At 34.7% G+C, this 26,822-nt stretch overlaps 1 protein-coding gene and 1 pseudogene across 1 annotated transcript; both read right to left on the bottom strand.

The window, feature by feature from the left end:
• Window positions 1-3,179: 3,179 nt before the first annotated feature.
• Window positions 3,180-4,325, bottom strand: LOC149895158 (uncharacterized; annotated as a pseudogene).
• Window positions 4,326-25,783: 21,458 nt separating this feature from the next.
• On the bottom strand, window positions 25,784-26,359 carry LOC149895157 (uncharacterized). The gene has a single exon (XM_090119167.1). The coding sequence runs from the start codon at window positions 26,357-26,359 to the stop codon at window positions 25,784-25,786; it is 576 nt and encodes a 191-aa protein (XP_089975293.1).
• Between the last annotated feature and the right edge of the window lie 463 nt (window positions 26,360-26,822).

Here is a 26,822-nt window from a genome sequence, read left to right as displayed (position 1 = left end):
TGCTAAATTTCATTGTAATCGGTTCAGTAGTTTTTAAGTGAAAGAGTAACAAACATCCATACATCCATACATCCTTACAAACTTTCGCCTTTATAATATTAGAAATATTAGATGGATGTTTGTTACTCTTTCACGTAAAAACTACTGAATGGATTTGAATGAACACTTTACCACAATATAGCTTATACAACAGAATAACACATAGGATAGGTTTCATCCCGGAAATCCCACGGGAACGGGAACTATGCGGGTTTTTCTTTGAAAACGCGGGCGAAGCCACGGGCGGAAAGCTAGTAAAGAATAAATAAATGTGAGTATGTAAAATTATATGTTATTTTTAATGTATGAGCAATTTTTTTATTACAATATTTTTCTTTTATTTTACGTGTTTTGAATAAAGAATGCAATCGAAGTAATCTGCCCTAGCGATACTCGCGCGAGTGAGTGTAATGTCAGAGGCGCATCGAATCCAGATGTTTCGTGCTAAAATAATAAATGTAAACTTCAATAATCTATATCTCAGTCATTTATTGATGGATTTCAAAATTTTTTTCGGCCACTGATTAGTTTTGATCTATATTTTAACACTATTATGGTGATTATAATATTTTCTATTTTTATAAACTTTTCCATTTTTCCATACAAACAAAATTAATGTCATTGAAAAAAAAATTAAATTCAGTATTTTCTGATTTTTTACTTTGTACACACACTATTACCTAGTTGATTACAAAATTGAAACTTTCTAGGTCATCTGGAAGTGGGTTAGGTTTTGTATATATCTATGAGTCAGTCAGTCTTAAAAATTGCGATTTTTGGATATTAATATCTACGCAACTGTTTTATCTGTATTTATGAAATTTAAGGTTCTTGTTTATGTTGGGGTCCTCATTATATGTACCAAATTTGGTTTGTTTAAGTTAAATAGTTTTCGAGTTATAAGGGGGTGAAAAGTGGCTCCAAATGGTTCGTCGTGTAAATATACACACGGCTGCTGCTCGCCAGTTCTCTTCGCTTGAACTCGGCTTGACACGCTGCCGCGTGTCTAGATCATAAAAGAACTACTAATAGTCAACCGTGAAAAACAATTGCCAACCATGTAACTTGACGATATATCAATTTTGGGTCTTCAATCGAATAAACATCAAAATGCATTGTTTTTATGCATTGCATTAGAGTAGTATGGATTCTGTCAAAACATCGAAACAGCTGAACAAATAGTAATTTAGTAGCATGTGCTCAGACGGTGAGGGCAAACGAACCCGACCTACTGTATTTACCTGTACAATATATAAGAATAGTATAAAAAAATCCTATAGTGGCATTTAAACTTTTTGTTATGAAAGTGGCGCCATCTTGTTTGCGTTAAGTGACACGTTTGGCACACGACAGGCCGTTTTGTCGCTTAGCCCTTTACAACTGAGGGAAAAAATGTACTCAGACCTTTTTGACCGAGTACACAGGACTTATTTATGTGTACTTACTTACCTAAGTATGACGTTAAAAAAATCCTGAAGTTCATAGTTTCCTGAAAACGTACCCTCACGAAGTGGTGGCGGATTGCAAATAAAAGCGCTGGCGCGCTCATTCGTGGCGCGCGGCATTCGCCGCGAGTCAATTGACACACTACAACTCTGCCCGTTTGTGGAGTCAACTGCCTTATTATTTTCCTTTGCATTATATAAGTTTTTTTTAATTACAATTAAGTTAGTTAAAGTGAGTTTAAAAAAATAGTGTGAAATTATTTCATTATTTTGTAAATGATATTACTTAATGTTAAATTAAATTAACGAGTTTTGATTATATTTGTTCCTAAATTCAGAAGTGGGATAGTGATTCTCACGCGTCCTTAACCGTTTGCTTTCTGAAAATGGCAGTTTGACTCTTCAAACGAATTAGTTCATAACACTTTTAAATTACCCTCAATAATACTTTATAAACTTTTCATTGTGTTTCGTTTAAGTGAAATTAAAATAGTAGTTGTGTGGCTAAGTATATAACGCAAAATTTTGGTGAGTATATTCCAATCATTTGCTATCTAAGGAGAAGCGAGCTTCTTATCAATTTATAGCTTAAGGGTCAACTCACACCGAAAGAGCGGCGAAGGGCAGTGAAGCGCGGAGTCACGGAGACCCACGACTTCTCGAGCATTCCAGCGACTTCTCGAGCAGTCGCGGGAATCCGCACGCCTTCTCGAGCCCACTCGAGGGAAAGATTAAATTCATTATGACCAGAGGCGGCTCGTGACAAAATTGTATGGGTGTTCACTTGAAATAAAACAACGAAAATACAATAGCGTAAGCGGGATAATTTATTACAAAAAAATAATGAGCACCACATTATAAAATATTTAAACACTAAAAATTATAAAGTACAGGCTATTTCAAAACAAATTCAATGATTATCGAGCGTACTCATAGTGTTTGTTTCTAATATAGGAGTGCAACGTCGCGCGCAATTGCTGCTGTCATGCGATGCGGCCGCGTCGCGTCGGCAACGTCGCGTGTGAGCGGCGCTCCAAAAATTGCTATTTTTCCATAGTAAATCTTTTGTTTCACGTGCAGGACTGTTGCGAAATTTCTCTTTCACTCTTATTGGATTTCGTATTTGGGCAATGTACTGAATCTTGTTTCATAGGAGCGCAATCGAGAGCGCTCCGTAAGCTCCGTTTCGCGCGTTACATAAGAAATGAACAAGAGTGTACTGTGTATGTACTTAATGATGTATTTTTATTTATAAGGTTTCAAATTTTATTCATATTAATATTGGAGTTTTTACGATAGATTTTAAATAGTGATATCAATTAATAAATGAATGAGCAGGTATAACTTTATACTATAATTATTTATGGGAGTTCACTGCACCAGCGCTCCTTAGGACGAGCCGCCTCTGAATTTATGACTATTATAAAATGAACAATGACAAATTTGAAAGTTTGTTGGAAATTCTCAGGCCACATATTCGAAAACAAAATACCAATTATAGATTGGCTATTTCCGCTGAAGAAAGACTATCAGTCTGCCTCAAGGGATATTTATTTATTTATTTTTTTTTATTTATAACATTTATTTCAGGTAACAGACAATAAATTGTACAGACCCATAGAATAAATACCTTACAGACTAACATACATATAATATTTTATAACTAAAACTATTAAGCACTACACTATACACAATTCACGGCACTGGCAGTGTCATATTGCGCTGAATGGGCTTCGGCTGGGTGTTGCGAAGCCGCCCGCGAAACCGCCGGAACACGACACCACGGGGCCAGAACTCCTCGCTCATGAAGGTCGACAGCTGCTCGCTCGGTACACGCACAACAAATGAATTAAAGTTCAAATTATTGCGCGGCTCCAGGCGCTGGACCCTCACGATAAACTTGGTCTTCACCCGCACATACTCCACTACATCAGAAGCTTGGGTGGAGTGGTGCAGGCGGGACACGTACAGCTGCGTCGTCGGTATGGCGGGCCGCAGCAGGTGGTTGTTACCGGTCGGGGCGGTACCACACTTGTTGGAGGAGGGCTTCTTTTTCTTCTTCCTTTTCTCTACCTTTGTAAAGCCCTCCTCATCGAGTGGATGTCTATTCACGCTCGACAAGGGTGCCGCACGGCGCGGGGAGTCCCTGTGCTTAACGGGATCTCCATCTCGGGTGATTTCTTGCCGCTTTACGGGAGGCTTGGCGGCAGCGGCCGCGTAGCCAGCCGGTGTCGGGTTGGCTACACGAGGCGGGCTCTCCGGGGGAGGCGCGGGTCAGGCGGGGCGCGGCGTGACGCGGTCGACGGCCGGCGGCGTCGTCAAATTCGCTGACTCAAAAGTCTCACGTTGCGCTCCACGACGCGTGTTCACATTTGAAACCTCCGCTGACCTACATAATGAAATTGAATCGCGCAGGGCGACGACCTCATTACGCAGATCGTTGATGGTGGATTGGGAAGCTCCAAATTTAAACTCCATCTCCTTTAGGGCCGTCCTTAATGAAGTGATGTCCTTAAGAAGGCGGGTGACGTCGACGTGGTCGAATGTGACGGGAGGCAGCTTACGCAAATCCTTCGCCACGAAAGTCGGCACGTCGTCCGGATCGGTCTTCTTGAACACCTTGATGATGTCCCGTAGACTCCTCTCTCCCTTCTCGTCCCTCCTGCGAGACGGCATCTGGTCGGCCATATTCAATGGCAAAAAGAGTAGTGATTTGGCGTCACGTATCTCTCCTTCCGTAAAATTGCTCGTGCAAATTTGCTCTATGCTAACTTCATCCATGACATCCAGCTGATACTGCAGGAATGCCAGGACTTCATTAGGCACAAGCCTAGCGCTCATTGTTGCGAGCGATAACTTCGACAATAAAAAATATTAATTATTTCAGTACTAGCTGCTCCACGCGGTTTCAGCCCCGTGGCCGTGACTCCACTCCTGTTGGTCGTAGAGTGATGATATATAACCTATAGCCTTCCTCGATAAATGAGCTATCTAACACCGAAATAATTTTTCAAATCGGACCAGTAGTTTCCGAGATTAGCGCGTTCAAACAAACTCTTCAGTTTTATAATATTAGTATAGATTATTTAAATATAACATTGTTTATCTCACATTGCAGTAACAAAGATCTGTTCCTGGTAATTAAGACTGCATTATATTATATTAATTTAAATATTTTCTATTCATATCATTACATGCAATTTCCTTCATAAATAGAAAATCTATCCTCAAACAAGAACATGGTAACTGCTTTCCTGCTATATTATGTCACAGAATACATAATAGTAGCTAAACGCTACAGAACGGACACTCTCCACCTCCCGCCAAAATTAAACACTTACCTCACCCCGCACGATCAGCCTGAAAATGGTCCGTATTTGTCTGCAAGGACGATACGCAACGAATGATTTAATAGACTCGACATCGGTCTCATCGTGACGAGTATGTACATACATATTACACTGGTTATACAAATATACATTGGTTATACATAATATGATGATTTAAGATGTTCGTCATGTTTATCACAAGCTTCCGTTTCAATTGGATAATTGTTAAAAAGTTCGAGAATTGATAAGGGTAAGCAAGCAAGTATTCAGTTACACGATTTATTCTGATAAGATATTGAGTGTATATCTATGTATGCGTCTATAAAAATTTGTGGTTTTCTTCGTCAAGCACAGTTCCACCGTGAGCCTTATGGATCGCACATAACCTATAAGATATAATATTTTATAACAATAATAATTATTGTGGTAATATTAAACCAACTTAGTGGTGTAGTGCACTTAAAGGAATTTTGAGAAGGTAAACATTTTGATTTTGTATACGATTAAAATGATTGTCAACAATTATAATTTATGCGTTGTTTATTTATATTTTTAAATACCTGAAGTGTGACTTTATGTTCAATAAACGCGCCAAGTTTAAAATTCACTCGGACAAAATTTCACTGTTCCCATGAAAGTTCGATATGAAACACGTCAAAATTTCATATTTGTATGGGTGAAATAATATAAATTCTCGAATTTTGCATGATAGAAATTAAAAAACCACTACTTTCATTGTTTCATTACTTACTCGGTTGGGCGGAAGCGGTGCGCGGTCGATTTTGCAATTGGCTCGCGTACGGTGTTTCGTTCCAAGCGTGCAGAGTGGTGACGTGGCGGCAACGCTCGTCGCCGTTCAACTCCCGCGTGATCCATTAAATTAATTAGTAATCGTACACTAAAATCTAAGCCCGTTAAAACTGTTCAATTTGAAAACGCAATATTTGTGGAGCGCAATCATACTCCAAAGTGCCCTCCGCGTCCTCCAGCCCAATACGACAAATAAAAACATGTTTATTTAACATATATACTTAAACTTTTGGCGGTAAAAGATTTACGCCCGAAATTAATAATGTATCTCCTATCCAAGATTATGACCAATCCTGGATTACTGCGTGTTGCTCGATTGATCTCCGATCTGCGTGCCAATAACAAATGACTGCAATCCAAATTTTTTGTGATACCGGGATCAGTGGCGATCTTTTCCCTCTTGACCGTTCCGTTCCTAGCACAATGTTTGATGTATGCAATACGTTTAGCTAAATGTTTAATAGTAACAAACTAGTCTTAAAATATTATAAAGAATATCCAAAATACTAAAAGCAAATAATTTTGTGAAAGCGTGTAAAAACTTTACTAGGAATTATATTTTATCACATAAAATATGATATCAAGTAAAAATACTTTACCTAAAATGGAATGTGTATTGGTCTGTTCTGTGGCAAGTGACAACAGCTATCAAACTGTGAACGTTTATGCGTTTAAATATTGCGAACATACAAATAATAAATAAGTAAAACAAGTTATAACAGTTAGTCATTAATTACCTATTATTCATTATCAATAATGGATTGCGAAATCGTAAGTACCTTTTTGTTATTTCATAAGGTGACGCTTTTGTGCTCCCAACTTACGCTCAATTTCGCGCCTAAATCTTATTTTTTTGTTTCTAGGTAAAAGGCAAGCCTCTTACAAAAGAGGAATCCAAGTTCTTGCTTGAATTAATAGAAGGGAGTAAAATCATAACAACGAAAACAACGAACGCCACCAATAACAAACTAAAAAACGAGGAATGGGTTAGATTGACCGAGCGGTTCAATGCCCAGGCTACGAATTGTCCCAGGACACCTCAGCAGCTGCGTTTGAAATGGGAAAATTTAAAAAAGAATTCTCGCAAACGCAGCACTAAAATAAGGATGAACCAAATTAAGGTTAGCTAGTCGTGTTCGTTCATAGTTGTGTTTTTAATTGGACTTCAGAATGTAATGACTTATTAATTCTATTTACCTACATTGAATTTTTAGACTGGTGGTGGTCCTGCTGATTATACATATACCCCCAGATGACATACTGGACCGAGTTTCTGGTTTACTAGGAAGTACTGCCAGTGGATTTACTGTGCCATTTGGGGGTGATAAGGAAACAGTAGGTGTTGATATTGGTGGCATGAGTGGAGATGGTGGAGCTAGTGGTGACGGTATTGGTGATGGGTTTGCTAGGGTTTCTGATGATATAAGTAAGGCTGCAGATTTGATGCCTACATCAAGTAACCATGACATTGAAATTGTTATATGCAGTGGTGAGGGTGATGGTGTCATACAAGATCAGGTTTCGGAGAGTGTTGACCAAAATGTGTTAACACCAAATAAGCCAAAGAGGTTTACTCTTAATACACCGAGGACAGGTAACTTTTGTTTTTCAAACCCTATTCTTAATGCATTCATTATAGAGCTCAAGGAATATCCTCCAAATAAATCTTGAATCCTCATGTGTCCTAGGTCCATCATTATAGTCAGTGTGTTGTCTATCAATCAGTCACACCAGACAAAACCTATTACATATTTTGTAAAAACATTTCTAAAATAGTTTTATACAATAATACAATTTCAATAGAATATCAATCTAGTAAATTTATCAGTATTTTTATATTTAATTTATTAATAATTTTGTTGAGAGATGTGTTGGGTACAAACACATACCCATCAATCTAACATTATGTTCATTTTTCAGTGAGAAAGAAAAGACAAGACGATGGCAAGACCGCCAAAAATAATGCCATAGCTGAGTATTTCTTAGCTAAAAAACAGTGCTTGGATGCAAAACTAACTAATATTCATTTAGAAAATGAAAATTATAAATTAAAGAATGCCCAACTTTTGCTAGAAATAGAAAAATTAAAACTAGAATTAGAGAAAATAAAAAAGTAGGTAATAAATAGTATGATTTTGTAGTTTTTTTGTTAAATTTAAAAAATATGTAATGATGTTTCAAAATTGCTTCTATAAGAAGTCTAATTGAATAAATAAATATTTGAGTTTGAGTTTTTTCGAAATAATTTAAAGACATTCAATGAAAAAGCTGATATCTAATATTAAAAGTCAAATATTATATTATTCAACATAGTAGGTAGTAATTACACTTTTTGAATTGCATTTGCTTTGCATCTAAGTACTGTTTTAATAGCTGGGATTTTGGAAACTGGGGAAGCTTACTACATAATAATAGTTTATAAATAAATGGTAAATGTTAAAAATATGTATTGACGTTTCAAAAGTGCTTCTCGAAGAAGTCTAATTGAATAAATAAATGTTTGAGTTTGAATAAGCCATTTATTTTCCAGTAAAATTTACACAGAACTTAAAACTAAAACTTAAACATGTCGACATAAATACTTTTTACTTCATTTGTAATGGTAATTTACTACTAATGTACATAGATTTAAGATTATTTATTATTTATTATTATATTATATATATTATTTTTACATGTATTTTATTAAAGACACATTAATAGTAAGTACTTAAATAAATGGATAATTAATCAATGGTAAAGGCAATGTTTACTCTATAATCTTTTTTCTTTGTTTTTGGTTTTGCTGTAATGTAAGTAACTATTATTTGTTGTTTATTTGAGCTAAATTTCTATTTAGATAGATTCAAGATTTTTGTTTTACATGTGTTTTATTAAAGATACATTAATAGTATGTACTTCATAATACATTGATAATTAATCAATGGAAATACAGAAAATTTAGATGGATTAGGGGGGTTCGAGTCGTGACGGTTGGAGTGACAGTTTTGGTTCCCGAGTTTCTTTTACTTTAAAAATAGTCAAAGTGTCTAATTAGTATTTTTAAGCGTTTCTTTGAGTAGTAAACTATAAAAACTATCACAGTCAGTGTTATCCAAGTGATTGAAGACGTTATTAGTGATTAACAAGCGTAAATAAAAAACAGCTGAGTAACAGCTGATTTTACGACTACCGACAACTCTGCAGTAACTGTGAGTAAATAAATCTACGAGTAAATTACGGGGGATAGTGGTTGTGATCTCTGTTTATCACAGAAAGTTAATCGATTCTATACGTGAGTGAATAAAATCAAATAGCAATAACTGTATCTGCAAATTTCATTGCAAACGCAATAAAATAGTGATCTAAATTAAGTATATCGCCCTCTACTGCATTAATCAATAACTAACTTCATTGATCGATACGGGGCTTAAAATGCCTAACAACAAGTGCCCTAGCTGCGGGAAATTTTACTCTCCAACAACAGATGGCGCTAAGTGTTTTAAATGCAGTCACCTGTACCACAAACAATGTATAAGCCCCAAATCACGACTCAATGGAAAATGGTTATGCAAAACATGCAAAGACTCGTCTCCTAAATCAGCGGAACCTGAATGCTCGCAAGATGTGGGGAGCGGAGATATTTACGTGGATGCCCCGATGCAAGCCCATGATTCCCTCTCCAGCTCTCTTGCAGAGGAAATGAAACTTTTGCGCACCGAACTTTCTAGTTTTCGTCAGGAAATGACGAAGGTCACAATGGTTATGGCAGAGTACAATAAGAGACTCGACGGATTTGAAGAGCGATTGGAGCGAATGGAGTCAGATTACTCAGTAAACAAACCGATTAGTCAACCTAGTAATGATATAGTTGAAAGCATTGAATCTCTTAAGCATCAGTTGAACGATTCTGAGCAGCGTAATCTGATGAATGATGTTGAAATTACCGGCTTTCCAGAAACTAAAGGCGAAAACCTATTACATTTGACTATAACAATAGCACATAAAATTGGTCTGTCTTTGGAAGAGAAGGATATTGTAAATGCGTATCGTGTCGGTCGGCAAAACGGATTGGATATGAGTAGCGACCGTAGCTCATCTGGGCGTCCGCGCCCCATCATAGTCAAACTGACCCGGCACCATCTGCGTAACGAGTTATTGCGTGCGGCGCGCGTGCGCCGCGGCGCTGATAGCGGCGGGCTAGTCGCGGGAGAACCGCGCCGCTTCTATATCAACGAGCACCTAACGCGCAATAACCGTAGGTTATTCCATCTGGCGCGGGAGCAACAACGCGCCAAAGGCTGGAGTTATGTCTGGACCCGGCGTGGCCATATATATGCAAGACGCGACCAGCACTCTAAATACCATATAATATCCTCCGAAGGTGATATAAATAAGGTTTTTGGTCAAAGCTAGGTTTGGGCTTACTGATACTCAATATATGTATTTTAAAAGTAATTACCTATCCATCGGTATTCATGATTTCAATTTGTTTGTTTCTGTGGTTTGCATATAGCTGCATTTTACGCGTACTTTTTGTAATATTTCATTATGTTATTATTATACATAGTGTTAGATGTAAATCGTACAAACGTTGTAAGATTATAACGTTAATGTTTCATGAAACAGCCAGCCATGTAAAGCATCCTTATTTAACATACGTAATATTGTGTCGTGTATTTCTTCTTATAAAAATATATTATACGTGTTATTACGAAACTTTCCCATTGTTCAATTTAAACATCTATTGGCTAGTTGCATTTTTAAACACTCATTGTATGAAAAATATTACATGTTTAGTGTTACGTTTAATGTATAGATTTAGTTTCTCAATATTATTTAATAAATGTTTTCTTTTAATATTAAAATTGAATCATTGTAAAAAAGGGGAGTATAGGGAGCATCATAAAGTTAATTTTGAGATCGAAATACCGCTTCGCTTAAATACTTACTTGCAAAAGATTATGGGACAACTTGTTTTTAATTTCGTAAAATTTGTTATAATAATATGTAAATCTAGATGTCTTTGCTATGCGATTTATATAATCTTATTCTTCACGCAGTCGGATTTATTGAGGTGTGTCAATTGTTTCCCGAGTTTAAAAGAATATGTTCCTTGTATTTTACATTTTATTTTTATATTTAATTCATTAAATATCTTAATGATGTCTTTTTTAATGCTTCTACTTGTCTCTTCTAGTATAATTATAGTTTGTGTGTACGTTTTAAAGTTTAATTATAATATATTATATTTAATTTATTTGTGTTTCTTATATTTATACATTTGCAATAACAATGAACAACAAAAATAAATTTAAAGTTGGTCTTCTGAATCCTGGTTCTTTGGGTACGAGGCATGATGAGTTTCTGGTGGCAATGGAGCGCCATAAAGTAGATGTGATGGCTATCAACGAGACTTGGCTGAGGGATGGCGAGGAGGGGCGCGCTCCGGCTGTACCAAATCCTAACAAATTTTCTACCACATCCTACCGTACTTAAAAAGTTATTCCAGACGCAGCTTTTTTTTTCAAATAGATGAATTCTTAAAACTCTATGTGTACACTCTCCTAACAAGCAACCCGCCCAACTTTTCCGCCCGCTCATGAACTATCGTTTAAGATTATGTTTTCATAGACAAAATGCTCACATTAGCGAAGCGCTATTTGCCGGCTGCGCGAAGCGAGAGAAGGAAACATGAATTTTAAGGAAAAAATTAGCAAAATCGTTGAATTATTTTTTACGTGATCACGTGATTGTGGGACACACACTCGGTAAAATGGACACAGAGCAATGCGCGCGCTAATACATAATCTAAGCTTTAAACACATCAATATTTTGTTTGCTCTTCAATCACAAGTTAATGTAGAGCCATTTTAATAGGCAACATTTGACAGTTCAACAAAATTCAACAACGTAACCTAGTAACGGCGACATAGAATAATATGTTATTTCGTTTTGTTAGAATTGCACATTTGCAGAACTTTTTTCAATTACGATTACATATTTATAATAATAATGACCGATACAAGTAATTATTTAAAGATTTGATTTGACTGATAAACCATTCTAAACATAATAAACAATTTCTGATTTAAAGAACTGACGTCGCTACAATTTTGTGTCAATAAACCTTTTCTCTTTTTAAATACCAGAGACTTTACTCTAAAAATCAAAATCTGACATCTAGAATCGAATGCATTGATTACTTGTGAATAAAAATTATCATAAATAATTAATAAATGCGTTGTGTTTTTTTAATTATGTATTATACTTCTCTTATTTTGCTCCTTAAATTTACGAAAGAAAGTATATTACGGGGACAGGGATTCGCCTGATGAATTTTAAAATTGACATAGGTGTTTCAAGTTCGATTGACAAATGTTTCAAGTCCGTATCGATTAATTCGCTTTAATCGATGTTTTTAAGCAGGAAGATAAAATTGATAGATGTCAAATGTTGCCTATTAAATCGGCTCGACTATAATATAAATAATTTCACATTTCAGACCAAAACCAAACCACCCGCCGATGCGACGAAGTTCAAAGAAGAACCGCCGATTGTATTCGAATGGACTCGTCAGGGGCAATCGTTCGAATACTTCACTGTAACTGCGGGGCCATAGGGGCAAAATGTATGGCATGTAGGCAGATTTGAAGTGAAACTTCGTTAGGCGCGTTGAGTGTCAAATTTCAAGTCATGATAATACCGTCACGTTAATATAGGCGACGATTTTGGTATTGAATCTTAGTGTTTCGACTGAATAAAGTGTATTTTACATATTTTTGAGTTTTATTTATTTGCTGACCTTCCAAAATGATAATAAAATATAATATTTTGCAAAAAATAATTGATTTTTATTACGTAGTTAATACATTACACTGTCTCAGATTAGATAAAAATTAAAACTATATCAGAGCCAGCCTATTCATAAGTTCGCAAACACACGAAAATTTCTGTTAAATACAGCAATAGAATCATCTATAACGATCATGCATTTAGACCAAACGAACATAGAGATAGAGCAAGAGCATTCTTTCGTGATCTTTTATTGTAAACGAATACTCGTATTCAGTGTTGAATATTGCATATTCTAGTATATTCTTTTCGAACGCACTAAGAACAACGAAAGAATGCTCTACGCCTGTTTTAAAACAATTTGACATAGTGAGGTTAGGTTAGTATACATCGTAAGTTAGTAGGCATCGTAAAACATGGAATCAACATGGAAAGCTATTATTTTATTGACAAGTGTGACATCTGTGTAATTATAATTTAAAAATCTACAAATATCGAAATCTGTTAAACCTAAATTGTATTGAGTTATTGACTGTAGTCTTATTTATAGTCTTCTTTAAAATATAGGAAGAAATAACATTTATAACTATGTAATGTTGGAACCTCATAAATGAAACAACTCTTTGGGTTGAAGCGTTTTATTAGAATTAAACTTAAAAATAAATACATTTTAATCATACACTAAATCCTACTAATATTATAATTAATGGGAAACTTTGTGAAGATGGATGCATGTTTGTTACTCTTTTACGCAAACACTACTGAACCGAATACAATGAAATTTGATAAGACACAGGCTACTTTTTATTCTGGAAATTTCATGGGAACGGGAACTAGTTACTACGTAACACTCTACTGTTATATTCAATCACCTAAAATTATTTCATTAATTTTACTATTTTAAGGTTTGTTCTATCTGTAAAGAAGTCAGTTCATACAAACACACAGTTACTTATAACTCGATATTGAACGAAGTTTATCATAAGCATAAAGGCTATAATTTACCTATGCTTATAATATAGGAAAGACGAACGTGAACGATTTTCTTTTAATCTTTAAAAATTTCTCATAAAATAATTCAGGTTGGCGCCACATTAGTACCATGGTAAATAATTTCACTAGACTTAAGAAATAAACAAGCAAAGGAAAATCTCCCGCAAAGTTATACCGCGCTTTTTCATAAAATTAAACGTTAAAAAATCTACAACATTATCTCCTATTCTATTCACAGTTCACGAAATAAAATCACTCTAGCTATTTTCTCATAATATATTTACTACAATATTAAGATTTAAGCATACATATGGATATAGTGACAGAGAAAGCGACATTGTTTTATATTATGTAGTGATTAATGCTTTTACACTAAACAAAATTACATTTCCATTTAAAATATACAGTAAACTATGCACAAATGGAAGAATTAGATTTATTTTTGTTTATTCGCAAGTAAAGAGCATCTGTATTTAATATTGTCTATAAAAACATTATTATGTATAGGCAGTTAAAACATTATTTTAAACGTAATCGCAAAAATAAAAACGTAGGCTTCCGTCACCATTCGAAGCGAATACATACGCATATAATATGCATAAAGTTTAATATTTACATTTATAGCATTCAAATCATTCAAGTGCTTTACAAGGAAATTTTTAAGGAATTGTAATCTTTGATCAGGTCATTTAATTTCCATTGAAGTGAAAATGGAAACTGAAATGGCTTAGCTTTTGTACCTATGCAGAAAACTTAACGAAACCCTAATCTATATCAGTACAAAAATTGACCGAAATTGCGTAGACATTGTTAGATAAATTCATTCTAACAATGCAGCAACAAATGCTATTCTATTCGAGGCCGATATTAATTATCGATCGCCAGCTTCAATATTTTTGGATAGTTACAATATGGAAATTGTTATTTTAATATTAAAATAGGTGATTAAATTACTCGATTTTATTCTGAATTCGATTGATTAAAAATGAAGTAATATACGAACTTTTATTAGGTAAGAAACAGGTAGACACTACACACTAATAATTATTGCGAGTACAAATAATAATGCTAAAAACTAAACAATTTTTCTTGCGTAAAATACAAAATACAGCTTATTATTTCTATCAAATGTATATGATGAGCTTAGTACTTTTACAATAAGACTCTATTCGGCTAGGTTTTGTTCGTACATTTAATGTTTGAAAATATCTCTACTAATATATCTCTATAAAATATCTATAAATGATCTATCTATAAAATATCTCTGCTAATCTATATCACATCACATATAGTTAATTTCCTCCACAGGCACGCAGCACGCTGATCAACCACGCGCGCACGCACACCGGCGAGAAGCCGTTCGCTTGCACCGACTGCGGCAGGGCCTTCTCCCAGCGCACCGCCCTCCGCACTCACACACAGCTCGTGCACCTCAAGCTGCCGCGCGGCAAGGTGCGCACACACACACAGCTCGCATAGACACATATTATAATACACACACGTTATTTATTTGGTTACAATAAACACATTGCAACATATCAAACTATATTTGTGACCACTATACTATTTGTTTGTATAGAGCGCGGTATGAACAGTGACGAACTTGCGAGCGCACTGATCGTTTCTCTGATATTTCTTTTGTACCGCCTACCGTACTTACCAGCTTATGCCACGTAACACTGGCCACAGGCATTCTATAATGAATAAAACTGTTGTTGATCTATTAATTTATCTAACCTACCATTTTCCATTTTCTACCAAATTTTATCAATTTTTCTACTATTTTCTACCAAATCCGACGTATTTTCTACTAAATTCTACCATTTTACTAATAATTTCTACCAATTCTCTACTAAATCCGAAGTTTTTCTACCAAAACCTCCCATTTCCTATCCTTCCTATCCTTCCCATCATATTATATTTCTACCAAATCCTAACAAATTTTCTACCACATCCTACCGTACTTAAAAAGTTATTCCAGACGCAGCTTTTTTTTTCAAATAGATGAATTCTTAAAACTCTATGTGTACACTCTCCTAACAAGCAACCCGCCCAACTTTTCCGCCCGCTCATGAACTATCGTTTAAGATTATGTTTTCATAGACAAAATGCTCACATTAGCGAAGCGCTATTTGCCGGCTGCGCGAAGCGAGAGAAGGAAACATGAATTTTAAGGAAAAAATTAGCAAAATCGTTGAATTATTTTTTACGTGATCACGTGATTGTGGGACACACACTCGGTAAAATGAACACAGAGCAATGCGCGCGCTAATACATAATCTAAGCTTTAAACACATCAATATTTTGTTTGCTCTTCAATCACAAGTTAATGTAGAGCCATTTTAATAGGCAACATTTGACAGTTCAACAAAATTCAACAACGTAACCTAGTAACGGCGACATAGAATAATATGTTATTTCGTTTTGTTAGAATTGCACATTTGCAGAACTTTTTTCAATTACGATTACATATTTATAATAATAATGACCGATACAAGTAATTATTTAAAGATTTGATTTGACTGATAAACCATTCTAAACATAATAAACAATTTCTGATTTAAAGAACTGACGTCGCTACAATTTTGTGTCAATAAACCTTTTCTCTTTTTAAATACCAGAGACTTTACTCTAAAAATCAAAATCTGACATCTAGAATCGAATGCATTGATTACTTGTGAATAAAAATTATCATAAATAATTAATAAATGCGTTGTGTTTTTTTAATTATGTATTATACTTCTCTTATTTTGCTCCTTAAATTTACGAAAGAAAGTATATTACGGGGACAGGGATTCGCCTGATGAATTTTAAAATTGACATAGGTGTTTCAAGTTCGATTGACAAATGTTTCAAGTCCGTATCGATTAATTCGCTTTAATCGATGTTTTTAAGCAGGAAGATAAAATTGATAGATGTCAAATGTTGCCTATTAAATCGGCTCGACTATAATATAAATAATTTCACATTTCAGACCAAAACCAAACCACCCGCCGATGCGACGAAGTTCAAAGAAGAACCGCCGATTGTATTCGAATGGACTCGTCAGGGGCAATCGTTCGAATACTTCACTGTAACTGCGGGGCCATAGGGGCAAAATGTATGGCATGTAGGCAGATTTGAAGTGAAACTTCGTTAGGCGCGTTGAGTGTCAAATTTCATGTCATGATAATACCGTCACGTTAATATAGGCGACGATTTTGGTATTGAATCTTAGTGTTTCGACTGAATAAAGTGTATTTTACATATTTTTGAGTTTTATTTATTTGCTGACCTTCCAAAATGATAATAAAATATAATATTTTGCAAAAAATAATTGATTTTTATTACGTAGTTAATACATTACACTGTCTCAGATTAGATAAAAATTAAAACTATATCAGAGCCAGCCTATTCATAAGTTCGCAAACACACGAAAATTTCTGTTAAATACAGCAATAATTTTAAAATTCATCAGGCGAATCCCTGTCCCCGTAATATACTTTCTTTCGTAAATTTAAGGAGCAAAATAAGAGAAGTATAATACATAATTAAAAAAACACAACGCATTTATTAATTATTTATGATAATTTTTATTCACAAGTAATCAATGCATTCGATTCTAGATGTCAGATTTTGATTTTTAGAGTAAAGTCTCTGGTATTTAAAAAGAGAAAAGGTTTATTGACACAAAATTGTAGCGACGTCAGTTCTTTAAATCAGAAATTGTTTATTATGTTTAGAATGGTTTATCAGTCAAATCAAATCTTTAAATAATTACTTGTATCGGTCATTATTATTATAAATATGTAATCGTAATTGAAAAAAGTTCTGCAAATGTGCAATTCTAACAAAACGAAATAACATATTATTCTATGTCGCCGTTACTAGGTTACGTTGTTGAATTTTGTTGAACTGTCAAATGTTGCCTATTAAAATGGCTCTACATTAACTTGTGATTGAAGAGCAAACAAAATATTGATGTGTTTAAAGCTTAGATTATGTATTAGCGCGCGCATTGCTCTGTGTCCATTTTACCGAGTGTGTGTCCCACAATCACGTGATCACGTAAAAAATAATTCAACGATTTTGCTAATTTTTTCCTTAAAATTCATGTTTCCTTCTCTCGCTTCGCGCAGCCGGCAAATAGCGCTTCGCTAATGTGAGCATTTTGTCTATGAAAACATAATCTTAAACGATAGTTCATGAGCGGGCGGAAAAGTTGGGCGGGTTGCTTGTTAGGAGAGTGTACACATAGAGTTTTAAGAATTCATCTATTTGAAAAAAAAAGCTGCGTCTGGAATAACTTTTTAAGTACGGTAGGATGTGGTAGAAAATTTGTTAGGATTTGGTAGAAATATAATATGATGGGAAGGATAGGAAGGATAGGAAATGGGAGGTTTTGGTAGAAAAACTTCGGATTTAGTAGAGAATTGGTAGAAATTATTAGTAAAATGGTAGAATTTAGTAGAAAATACGTCGGATTTGGTAGAAAATAGTAGAAAAATTGATAAAATTTGGTAGAAAATGGAAAATGGTAGGTTAGATAAATTAATAGATCAACAACAGTTTTATTCATTATAGAATGCCTGTGGCCAGTGTTACGTGGCATAAGCTGGTAAGTACGGTAGGCGGTACAAAAGAAATATCAGAGAAACGATCAGTGCGCTCGCAAGTTCGTCACTGTTCATACCGCGCTCTATACAAACAAATAGTATAGTGGTCACAAATATAGTTTGATATGTTGCAATGTGTTTATTGTAACCAAATAAATAACGTGTGTGTATTATAATATGTGTCTATGCGAGCTGTGTGTGTGTGCGCACCTTGCCGCGCGGCAGCTTGAGGTGCACGAGCTGTGTGTGAGTGCGGAGGGCGGTGCGCTGGGAGAAGGCCCTGCCGCAGTCGGTGCAAGCGAACGGCTTCTCGCCGGTGTGCGTGCGCGCGTGGTTGATCAGCGTGCTGCGTGCCTGTGGAGGAAATTAACTATATGTGATGTGATATAGATTAGCAGAGATATTTTATAGATAGATCATTTATAGATATTTTATAGAGATATATTAGTAGAGATATTTTCAAACATTAAATGTACGAACAAAACCTAGCCGAATAGAGTCTTATTGTAAAAGTACTAAGCTCATCATATACATTTGATAGAAATAATAAGCTGTATTTTGTATTTTACGCAAGAAAAATTGTTTAGTTTTTAGCATTATTATTTGTACTCGCAATAATTATTAGTGTGTAGTGTCTACCTGTTTCTTACCTAATAAAAGTTCGTATATTACTTCATTTTTAATCAATCGAATTCAGAATAAAATCGAGTAATTTAATCACCTATTTTAATATTAAAATAACAATTTCCATATTGTAACTATCCAAAAATATTGAAGCTGGCGATCGATAATTAATATCGGCCTCGAATAGAATAGCATTTGTTGCTGCATTGTTAGAATGAATTTATCTAACAATGTCTACGCAATTTCGGTCAATTTTTGTACTGATATAGATTAGGGTTTCGTTAAGTTTTCTGCATAGGTACAAAAGCTAAGCCATTTCAGTTTCCATTTTCACTTCAATGGAAATTAAATGACCTGATCAAAGATTACAATTCCTTAAAAATTTCCTTGTAAAGCACTTGAATGATTTGAATGCTATATATGTAAATATTAAACTTTATGCATATTATATGCGTATGTATTCGCTTCGAATGGTGACGGAAGCCTACGTTTTTATTTTTGCGATTACGTTTAAAATAATGTTTTAACTGCCTATACATAATAATGTTTTTATAGACAATATTAAATACAGATGCTCTTTACTTGCGAATAAACAAAAATAAATCTAATTCTTCCATTTGTGCATAGTTTACTGTATATTTTAAATGGAAATGTAATTTTGTTTAGTGTAAAAGCATTAATCACTACATAATATAAAACAATGTCGCTTTCTCTGTCACTATATCCATATGTATGCTTAAATCTTAATATTGTAGTAAATATATTATGAGAAAATAGCTAGAGTGATTTTATTTCGTGAACTGTGAATAGAATAGGAGATAATGTTGTAGATTTTTTAACGTTTAATTTTATGAAAAAACGCGGTATAACTTTGCGGGAGATTTTCCTTTGCTTGTTTATTTCTTAAGTCTAGTGAAATTATTTACCATGGTACTAATGTGGCGCCAACCTGAATTATTTTATGAGAAATTTTTAAAGATTAAAAGAAAATCGTTCACGTTCGTCTTTCCTATATTATAAGCATAGGTAAATTATAGCCTTTATGCTTATGATAAACTTCGTTCAATATCGAGTTATAAGTAACTGTGTGTTTGTATGAACTGACTTCTTTACAGATAGAACAAACCTTAAAATAGTAAAATTAATGAAATAATTTTAGGTGATTGAATATAACAGTAGAGTGTTACGTAGTAACTAGTTCCCGTTCCCATGAAATTTCCAGAATAAAAAGTAGCCTGTGTCTTATCAAATTTCATTGTATTCGGTTCAGTAGTGTTTGCGTAAAAGAGTAACAAACATGCATCCATCTTCACAAAGTTTCCCATTAATTATAATATTAGTAGGATTTAGTGTATGATTAAAATGTATTTATTTTTAAGTTTAATTCTAATAAAACGCTTCAACCCAAAGAGTTGTTTCATTTATGAGGTTCCAACATTACATAGTTATAAATGTTATTTCTTCCTATATTTTAAAGAAGACTATAAATAAGACTACAGTCAATAACTCAATACAATTTAGGTTTAACAGATTTCGATATTTGTAGATTTTTAAATTATAATTACACAGATGTCACACTTGTCAATAAAATAATAGCTTTCCATGTTGATTCCATGTTTTACGATGCCTACTAACTTACGATGTATACTAACCTAACCTCACTATGTCAAATTGTTTTAAAACAGGCGTAGAGCATTCTTTCGTTGTTCTTAGTGCGTTCGAAAAGAATATACTAGAATATGCAATATTCAACACTGAATACGAGTATTCGTTTACAATAAAAGATCACGAAAGAATGCTCTTGCTCTATCTCTATGTTCGTTTGGTCTAAATGCATGATCGTTATAGATGATTCTATTGCTGTATTTAACAGAAATTTTCGTGTGTTTGCGAACTTATGAATAGGCTGGCTCTGATATAGTTTTAATTTTTATCTAATCTGAGACAGTGTAATGTATTAACTACGTAATAAAAATCAATTATTTTTTGCAAAATATTATATTTTATTATCATTTTGGAAGGTCAGCAAATAAATAAAACTCAAAAATATGTAAAATACACTTTATTCAGTCGAAACACTAAGATTCAATACCAAAATCGTCGCCTATATTAACGTGACGGTATTATCATGACTTGAAATTTGACACTCAACGCGCCTAACGAAGTTTCACTTCAAATCTGCCTACATGCCATACATTTTGCCCCTATGGCCCCGCAGTTACAGTGAAGTATTCGAACGATTGCCCCTGACGAGTCCATTCGAATACAATCGGCGGTTCTTCTTTGAACTTCGTCGCATCGGCGGGTGGTTTGGTTTTGGTCTGAAATGTGAAATTATTTATATTATAGTCGAGCCGATTTAATAGGCAACATTTGACATCTATCAATTTTATCTTCCTGCTTAAAAACATCGATTAAAGCGAATTAATCGATACGGACTTGAAACATTTGTCAATCGAACTTGAAACACCTATGTCAATTTTAAAATTCATCAGGCGAATCCCTGTCCCCGTAATATACTTTCTTTCGTAAATTTAAGGAGCAAAATAAGAGAAGTATAATACATAATTAAAAAAACACAACGCATTTATTAATTATTTATGATAATTTTTATTCACAAGTAATCAATGCATTCGATTCTAGATGTCAGATTTTGATTTTTAGAGTAAAGTCTCTGGTATTTAAAAAGAGAAAAGGTTTATTGACACAAAATTGTAGCGACGTCAGTTCTTTAAATCAGAAATTGTTTATTATGTTTAGAATGGTTTATCAGTCAAATCAAATCTTTAAATAATTACTTGTATCGGTCATTATTATTATAAATATGTAATCGTAATTGAAAAAAGTTCTGCAAATGTGCAATTCTAACAAAACGAAATAACATATTATTCTATGTCGCCGTTACTAGGTTACGTTGTTGAATTTTGTTGAACTGTCAAATGTTGCCTATTAAAATGGCTCTACATTAACTTGTGATTGAAGAGCAAACAAAATATTGATGTGTTTAAAGCTTAGATTATGTATTAGCGCGCGCATTGCTCTGTGTCCATTTTACCGAGTGTGTGTCCCACAATCACGTGATCACGTAAAAAATAATTCAACGATTTTGCTAATTTTTTCCTTAAAATTCATGTTTCCTTCTCTCGCTTCGCGCAGCCGGCAAATAGCGCTTCGCTAATGTGAGCATTTTGTCTATGAAAACATAATCTTAAACGATAGTTCATGAGCGGGCGGAAAAGTTGGGCGGGTTGCTTGTTAGGAGAGTGTACACATAGAGTTTTAAGAATTCATCTATTTGAAAAAAAAAGCTGCGTCTGGAATAACTTTTTAAGTACGGTAGGATGTGGTAGAAAATTTGTTAGGATTTGGTACAGCCGGAGCGCGCCCCTCCTCGCCATCCCTCAGCCAAGTCTCGTTGATAGCCATCACATCTACTTTATGGCGCTCCATTGCCACCAGAAACTCATCATGCCTCGTACCCAAAGAACCAGGATTCAGAAGACCAACTTTAAATTTATTTTTGTTGTTCATTGTTATTGCAAATGTATAAATATAAGAAACACAAATAAATTAAATATAATATATTATAATTAAACTTTAAAACGTACACACAAACTATAATTATACTAGAAGAGACAAGTAGAAGCATTAAAAAAGACATCATTAAGATATTTAATGAATTAAATATAAAAATAAAATGTAAAATACAAGGAACATATTCTTTTAAACTCGGGAAACAATTGACACACCTCAATAAATCCGACTGCGTGAAGAATAAGATTATATAAATCGCATAGCAAAGACATCTAGATTTACATATTATTATAACAAATTTTACGAAATTAAAAACAAGTTGTCCCATAATCTTTTGCAAGTAAGTATTTAAGCGAAGCGGTATTTCGATCTCAAAATTAACTTTATGATGCTCCCTATACTCCCCTTTTTTACAATGATTCAATTTTAATATTAAAAGAAAACATTTATTAAATAATATTGAGAAACTAAATCTATACATTAAACGTAACACTAAACATGTAATATTTTTCATACAATGAGTGTTTAAAAATGCAACTAGCCAATAGATGTTTAAATTGAACAATGGGAAAGTTTCGTAATAACACGTATAATATATTTTTATAAGAAGAAATACACGACACAATATTACGTATGTTAAATAAGGATGCTTTACATGGCTGGCTGTTTCATGAAACATTAACGTTATAATCTTACAACGTTTGTACGATTTACATCTAACACTATGTATAATTTATCGAAACGTTTTTTGCTTAAAACGGTTTCACAATGCATTTTTCTAATTATTATTTTCATTTCAATAATAAGTTACCTAGCCAAATTATTACAAACAATATTTTCGCTCCAACTCCAAGGTATCGTATTGCATTTGTGGTCCAATCGAACCCTAGATTTAGGGCGTCCGTCAACCGAATTAGAGTACATTCGCTCCCTAAATCTAAATGACATTGGACATTTACCCCGTTAATACGTATAGGAAAAGTGTAAATACTCGCCGATTGTTGACTAGAGATTTTCAACACGGTTTTTTCCTTATCTAGCTTTTGAGCGGGTTCCATTTTAGAACACGCATTAGACAAATGACCTAATAAATTACAACGACTACACTTTAATAACGGTTTATTGCATTTATAGCTGGGGTGACCTACTTCGTTACAATTGAAACAAGTTATCCGACCCGGTTCGAATCTATTCGGCTTATTCAAGACCCTATTTGAATTATTTGGTACCGGCCGTTTATCCCTATCTCGAATTGATCTTTCGGTATCCCTAGAAACGCCTGGTTTAACAGTTTTAAAAAATTTGAGTAACTGTTCAGGTTCAGAAAATTGTGCCGCTTGAGCTCCTAGTCTAATACCCCTATCTTCAATTCCATAAATTAGACAATCAACTGCATTTTTGCCATATATGTTGCAACGGTTTAGTAAGTTAATTTTAGTGTAATAATATAATTCGGGAGATTCACTAAACCGTAGTTTTTTATTCAACATTTCAGTTAATAATTCACCATAATTCTGGGTAGATGGAAAAGTTTCAATTAATTTAACTTTCCATTCCTCCCAAGAATACAGCAAAGTGGGGAGACTTTGGTACCACGTTTTAGCTATTCCCGAGAGTTTAGGCAGAGCGTAGTGCACGACTTGTTTTTCTGACCATTCGTAAATTAATTTACATTCCTCAACCTTCGATAACCACGCATTAACAGTCTGTTCTTTTGCCATTGGATCAAAATCAGGTATTACATTGTGAATAGACGAAAATTTATCACTAGAACTAGATTTCATCGATTTAATCGCATCAACAAATGAATCTATTAAAGTACTAGTTACATCGCTTTTATCACCTTTTTGGGGTCTTGTAATAGAACAGTCCTTACTACGTTTCCTACTTCTACGGTCCCGATCAATATTCATAATTCTGCTATCGTGGCGATTTCGTAGCTGACTGCGGCTACGACTTCGATGTTCACCCGATCGTTGGCTGCGACGTTCAATACTACGCCTAGAACGTCGCTCACCGGGACTCCTTTGGTGGTGCTCAGTGTTAGGGCGGCTCCGGTGACTGGCACTTCGGTTCGGGCTTGGGCGCTGACTGCGGCGGTCTGAGCGCTTTTCACTGCGGCGCTCTCTACTACGCCGGCTTCGCTGTTCATTGCCCTCACGACTGCCGTCTCGGCTGCGTGAAGGAGTCCTTGACCAATCACGGCCCATCACCAATCTTGTTATCGTTATCCCACTTCTGAAGCTGTTGGGTTGTGGAATGAAACGCCTTCTTCACAATTGATATTTTAATATTCCTCCTTGTTACATTCACTTTTTACTATAATATTCGCAATCTTTCACAATCTTAAATAATAGATTTAAATAACCCTAAAACAAGCATGAGGCACGGCTAAGGCACTGACTTGTTGACCGCACTAGTCGGCTGTTCAGGATCAATTGCTAGCTGATCGTTTCTTCAAAAAATGTGAGCGATCGACTGACAACTAACCGACTGGAGGGGAGGTTAAGTTGTCAGGCGGTAGATTATAAATAACAGAAAACCTTGTCTATGGAAAATAATGTACTATGTATGATTTTAAGATTTGTAACAGCTCGGCCATCCGATCTTCAACGAGTGCCTTCGTTGGCTTAAATTAAATTTAAACAAAAATAAAATGATAAAATATGGAAAACAAAATGCAACCATACTTACATGAAATTGAAACAAATACTTATAATAATATGTATTTACAACTAGTTCCCGAAGTTTGAATTGGTATGATTAGCTTTTACAAATAATCAAAATTACACAAGGAAACAAGCCTAGAATAAGATTTACAAATTTCGAAAAAAAAAAAGAAAATAAATAAATATATATATCTCTATTGGAACTACTTCGACAATCGCTACAAACATTTGTATAACAAAAACTCACTTCTCTATCCGTTTGATTAGGACTAATTCAAATTCAAATAATTTATTGCTCACCAATACATTTTTACATATTAGTGACCTTATGCAGGTATTGCAATACAATCATAATGTTATATTTAAATTACATAATACTATCTCATACATTTAAATTTGACAATAATTAGATCACAAAAATAACAATGTACAATAATAATTGTTGCTTTCTTATGGGCGGCACACCATTGTACCCAGCATGCCCTCAACAGTAATCAAAATCACTCAGAACTCACTGCTTGCACATAGACTGCATATTGTTACTCTTTGGGCGGCACATCATTGTACCCAGCATGCCCTCAACAGTAATAAAAATCACTCAGTACTCATTGCTTGCACATAGACTGCATATTGTTACTCTTTGGGCGGCACATCATGCCCGGCATGCCCACAGTATGTAAGCTATTCGTTTTGGGCGGCACATCATTGTGCCCGGCATACCCATAATAATCATACAAAATCACTCGGTACTCACTGTTCACACATATACTGCATTTTGGTTCTCGTTGGGCGGCATATTGTGCCCGGCATGCCCACAATATGCAAGCTATTTCAAATTCCATGTGTTTGTTATAAACGTCGATCATTCTTCGTTCATACCAAACACGTAGACTTGACTCGTCATTTATAGAAGGATGTGTATTACAACATACATAAAGAACTTTAAACTACCTAATGTGTATGTATAAAATTTAATTATTTTGATTCTCAATGGCATCAGAACAACTATCATCACCGTCATTATCGCTATCAGACATCGATTTAAAATTTAACCAAGGGTGCATTTTGTCGGCTGCCACGACAGCTTCGTACCGCCTACCTTTTCGAGATAAAGGGGTATCCTCTACCACATAACGGTCGTTTGGTAAAACTTTAATTACGCGGTACGGTCCCTGTAGTTTGGGTTCCAACTTTTTAGACTGCCCGCTGCCAGATGCAACTGCTCTCAAAATTCGCACTAGATCACCTACTTTATATACTTTTGCCGCTTTTCTTTTTCTATTATACCGTTCTTCACTGACCTTCGCTTGCTGTTGCATCAGGCAGCGTGCATCTAATCTAATATCGTCAATCTTACCGTCTACTATTCCATGACCTACATCCGAAATTACTTCACTTAATATACCTTGCGAAGGATTTGTAACTCTACGCCCAAATAATAATTCACTAGGAGTTTTTTTTGTGACGTCGTGTATTGTCGTATTAATGCCTAACTGTATATCCGATAGATTATCATCCCATGTTCTAGGATCTTTGCCATGGTTCATGGTTCCCAATGATGCCAATATAGTTCGGTTTGACCTTTCTACTTGACCATTTGCTCGCGGCGTGGCTACTGCATTCATAACATGCTTTATGCCTAAGGCCTGTATAAACTTCCTAAACCTCTTGCTGGTAAAACAGCTACCTCTATCAGAAATGAGGCGTGTTGGAGTACCAAAATACCCAATAAGATTTTTTTTTAATTACTTTTATAGTTTCCGACGTTTTGGTACTTTTGACGGCAGCCAAAGAAACAAATTTAGTAAAGGCATCGATGATTACTAAGATATATGAGTTCCCCTTCTTACTCTTAATGAAAGGCCCAACATGGTCCACGTGGACCGTGTGAAAGGGGATTTCTACTTTTTTTATGGAATGTAGGTGACCTTGTCGAGCACCACCTGGCATCTTATGGTGAGCACATTCTAAACATGCTGAAACATATTTGGTGACAAAGGTTCTCATTTT

The sequence above is a fragment of the Colias eurytheme genome, chromosome 32 (assembly GCF_061535395.1).
Source record: "Colias eurytheme isolate Ceu_HAF_F1 chromosome 32, ilColEury1 Martin Lab GWU primary, whole genome shotgun sequence".
NCBI classification, from domain to species: Eukaryota; Metazoa; Arthropoda; class Insecta; order Lepidoptera; family Pieridae; genus Colias; species Colias eurytheme.
The sequence above is the reverse complement of the archived record's forward strand: the minus strand, read 5'-3'. Positions and strand labels throughout refer to the sequence as shown.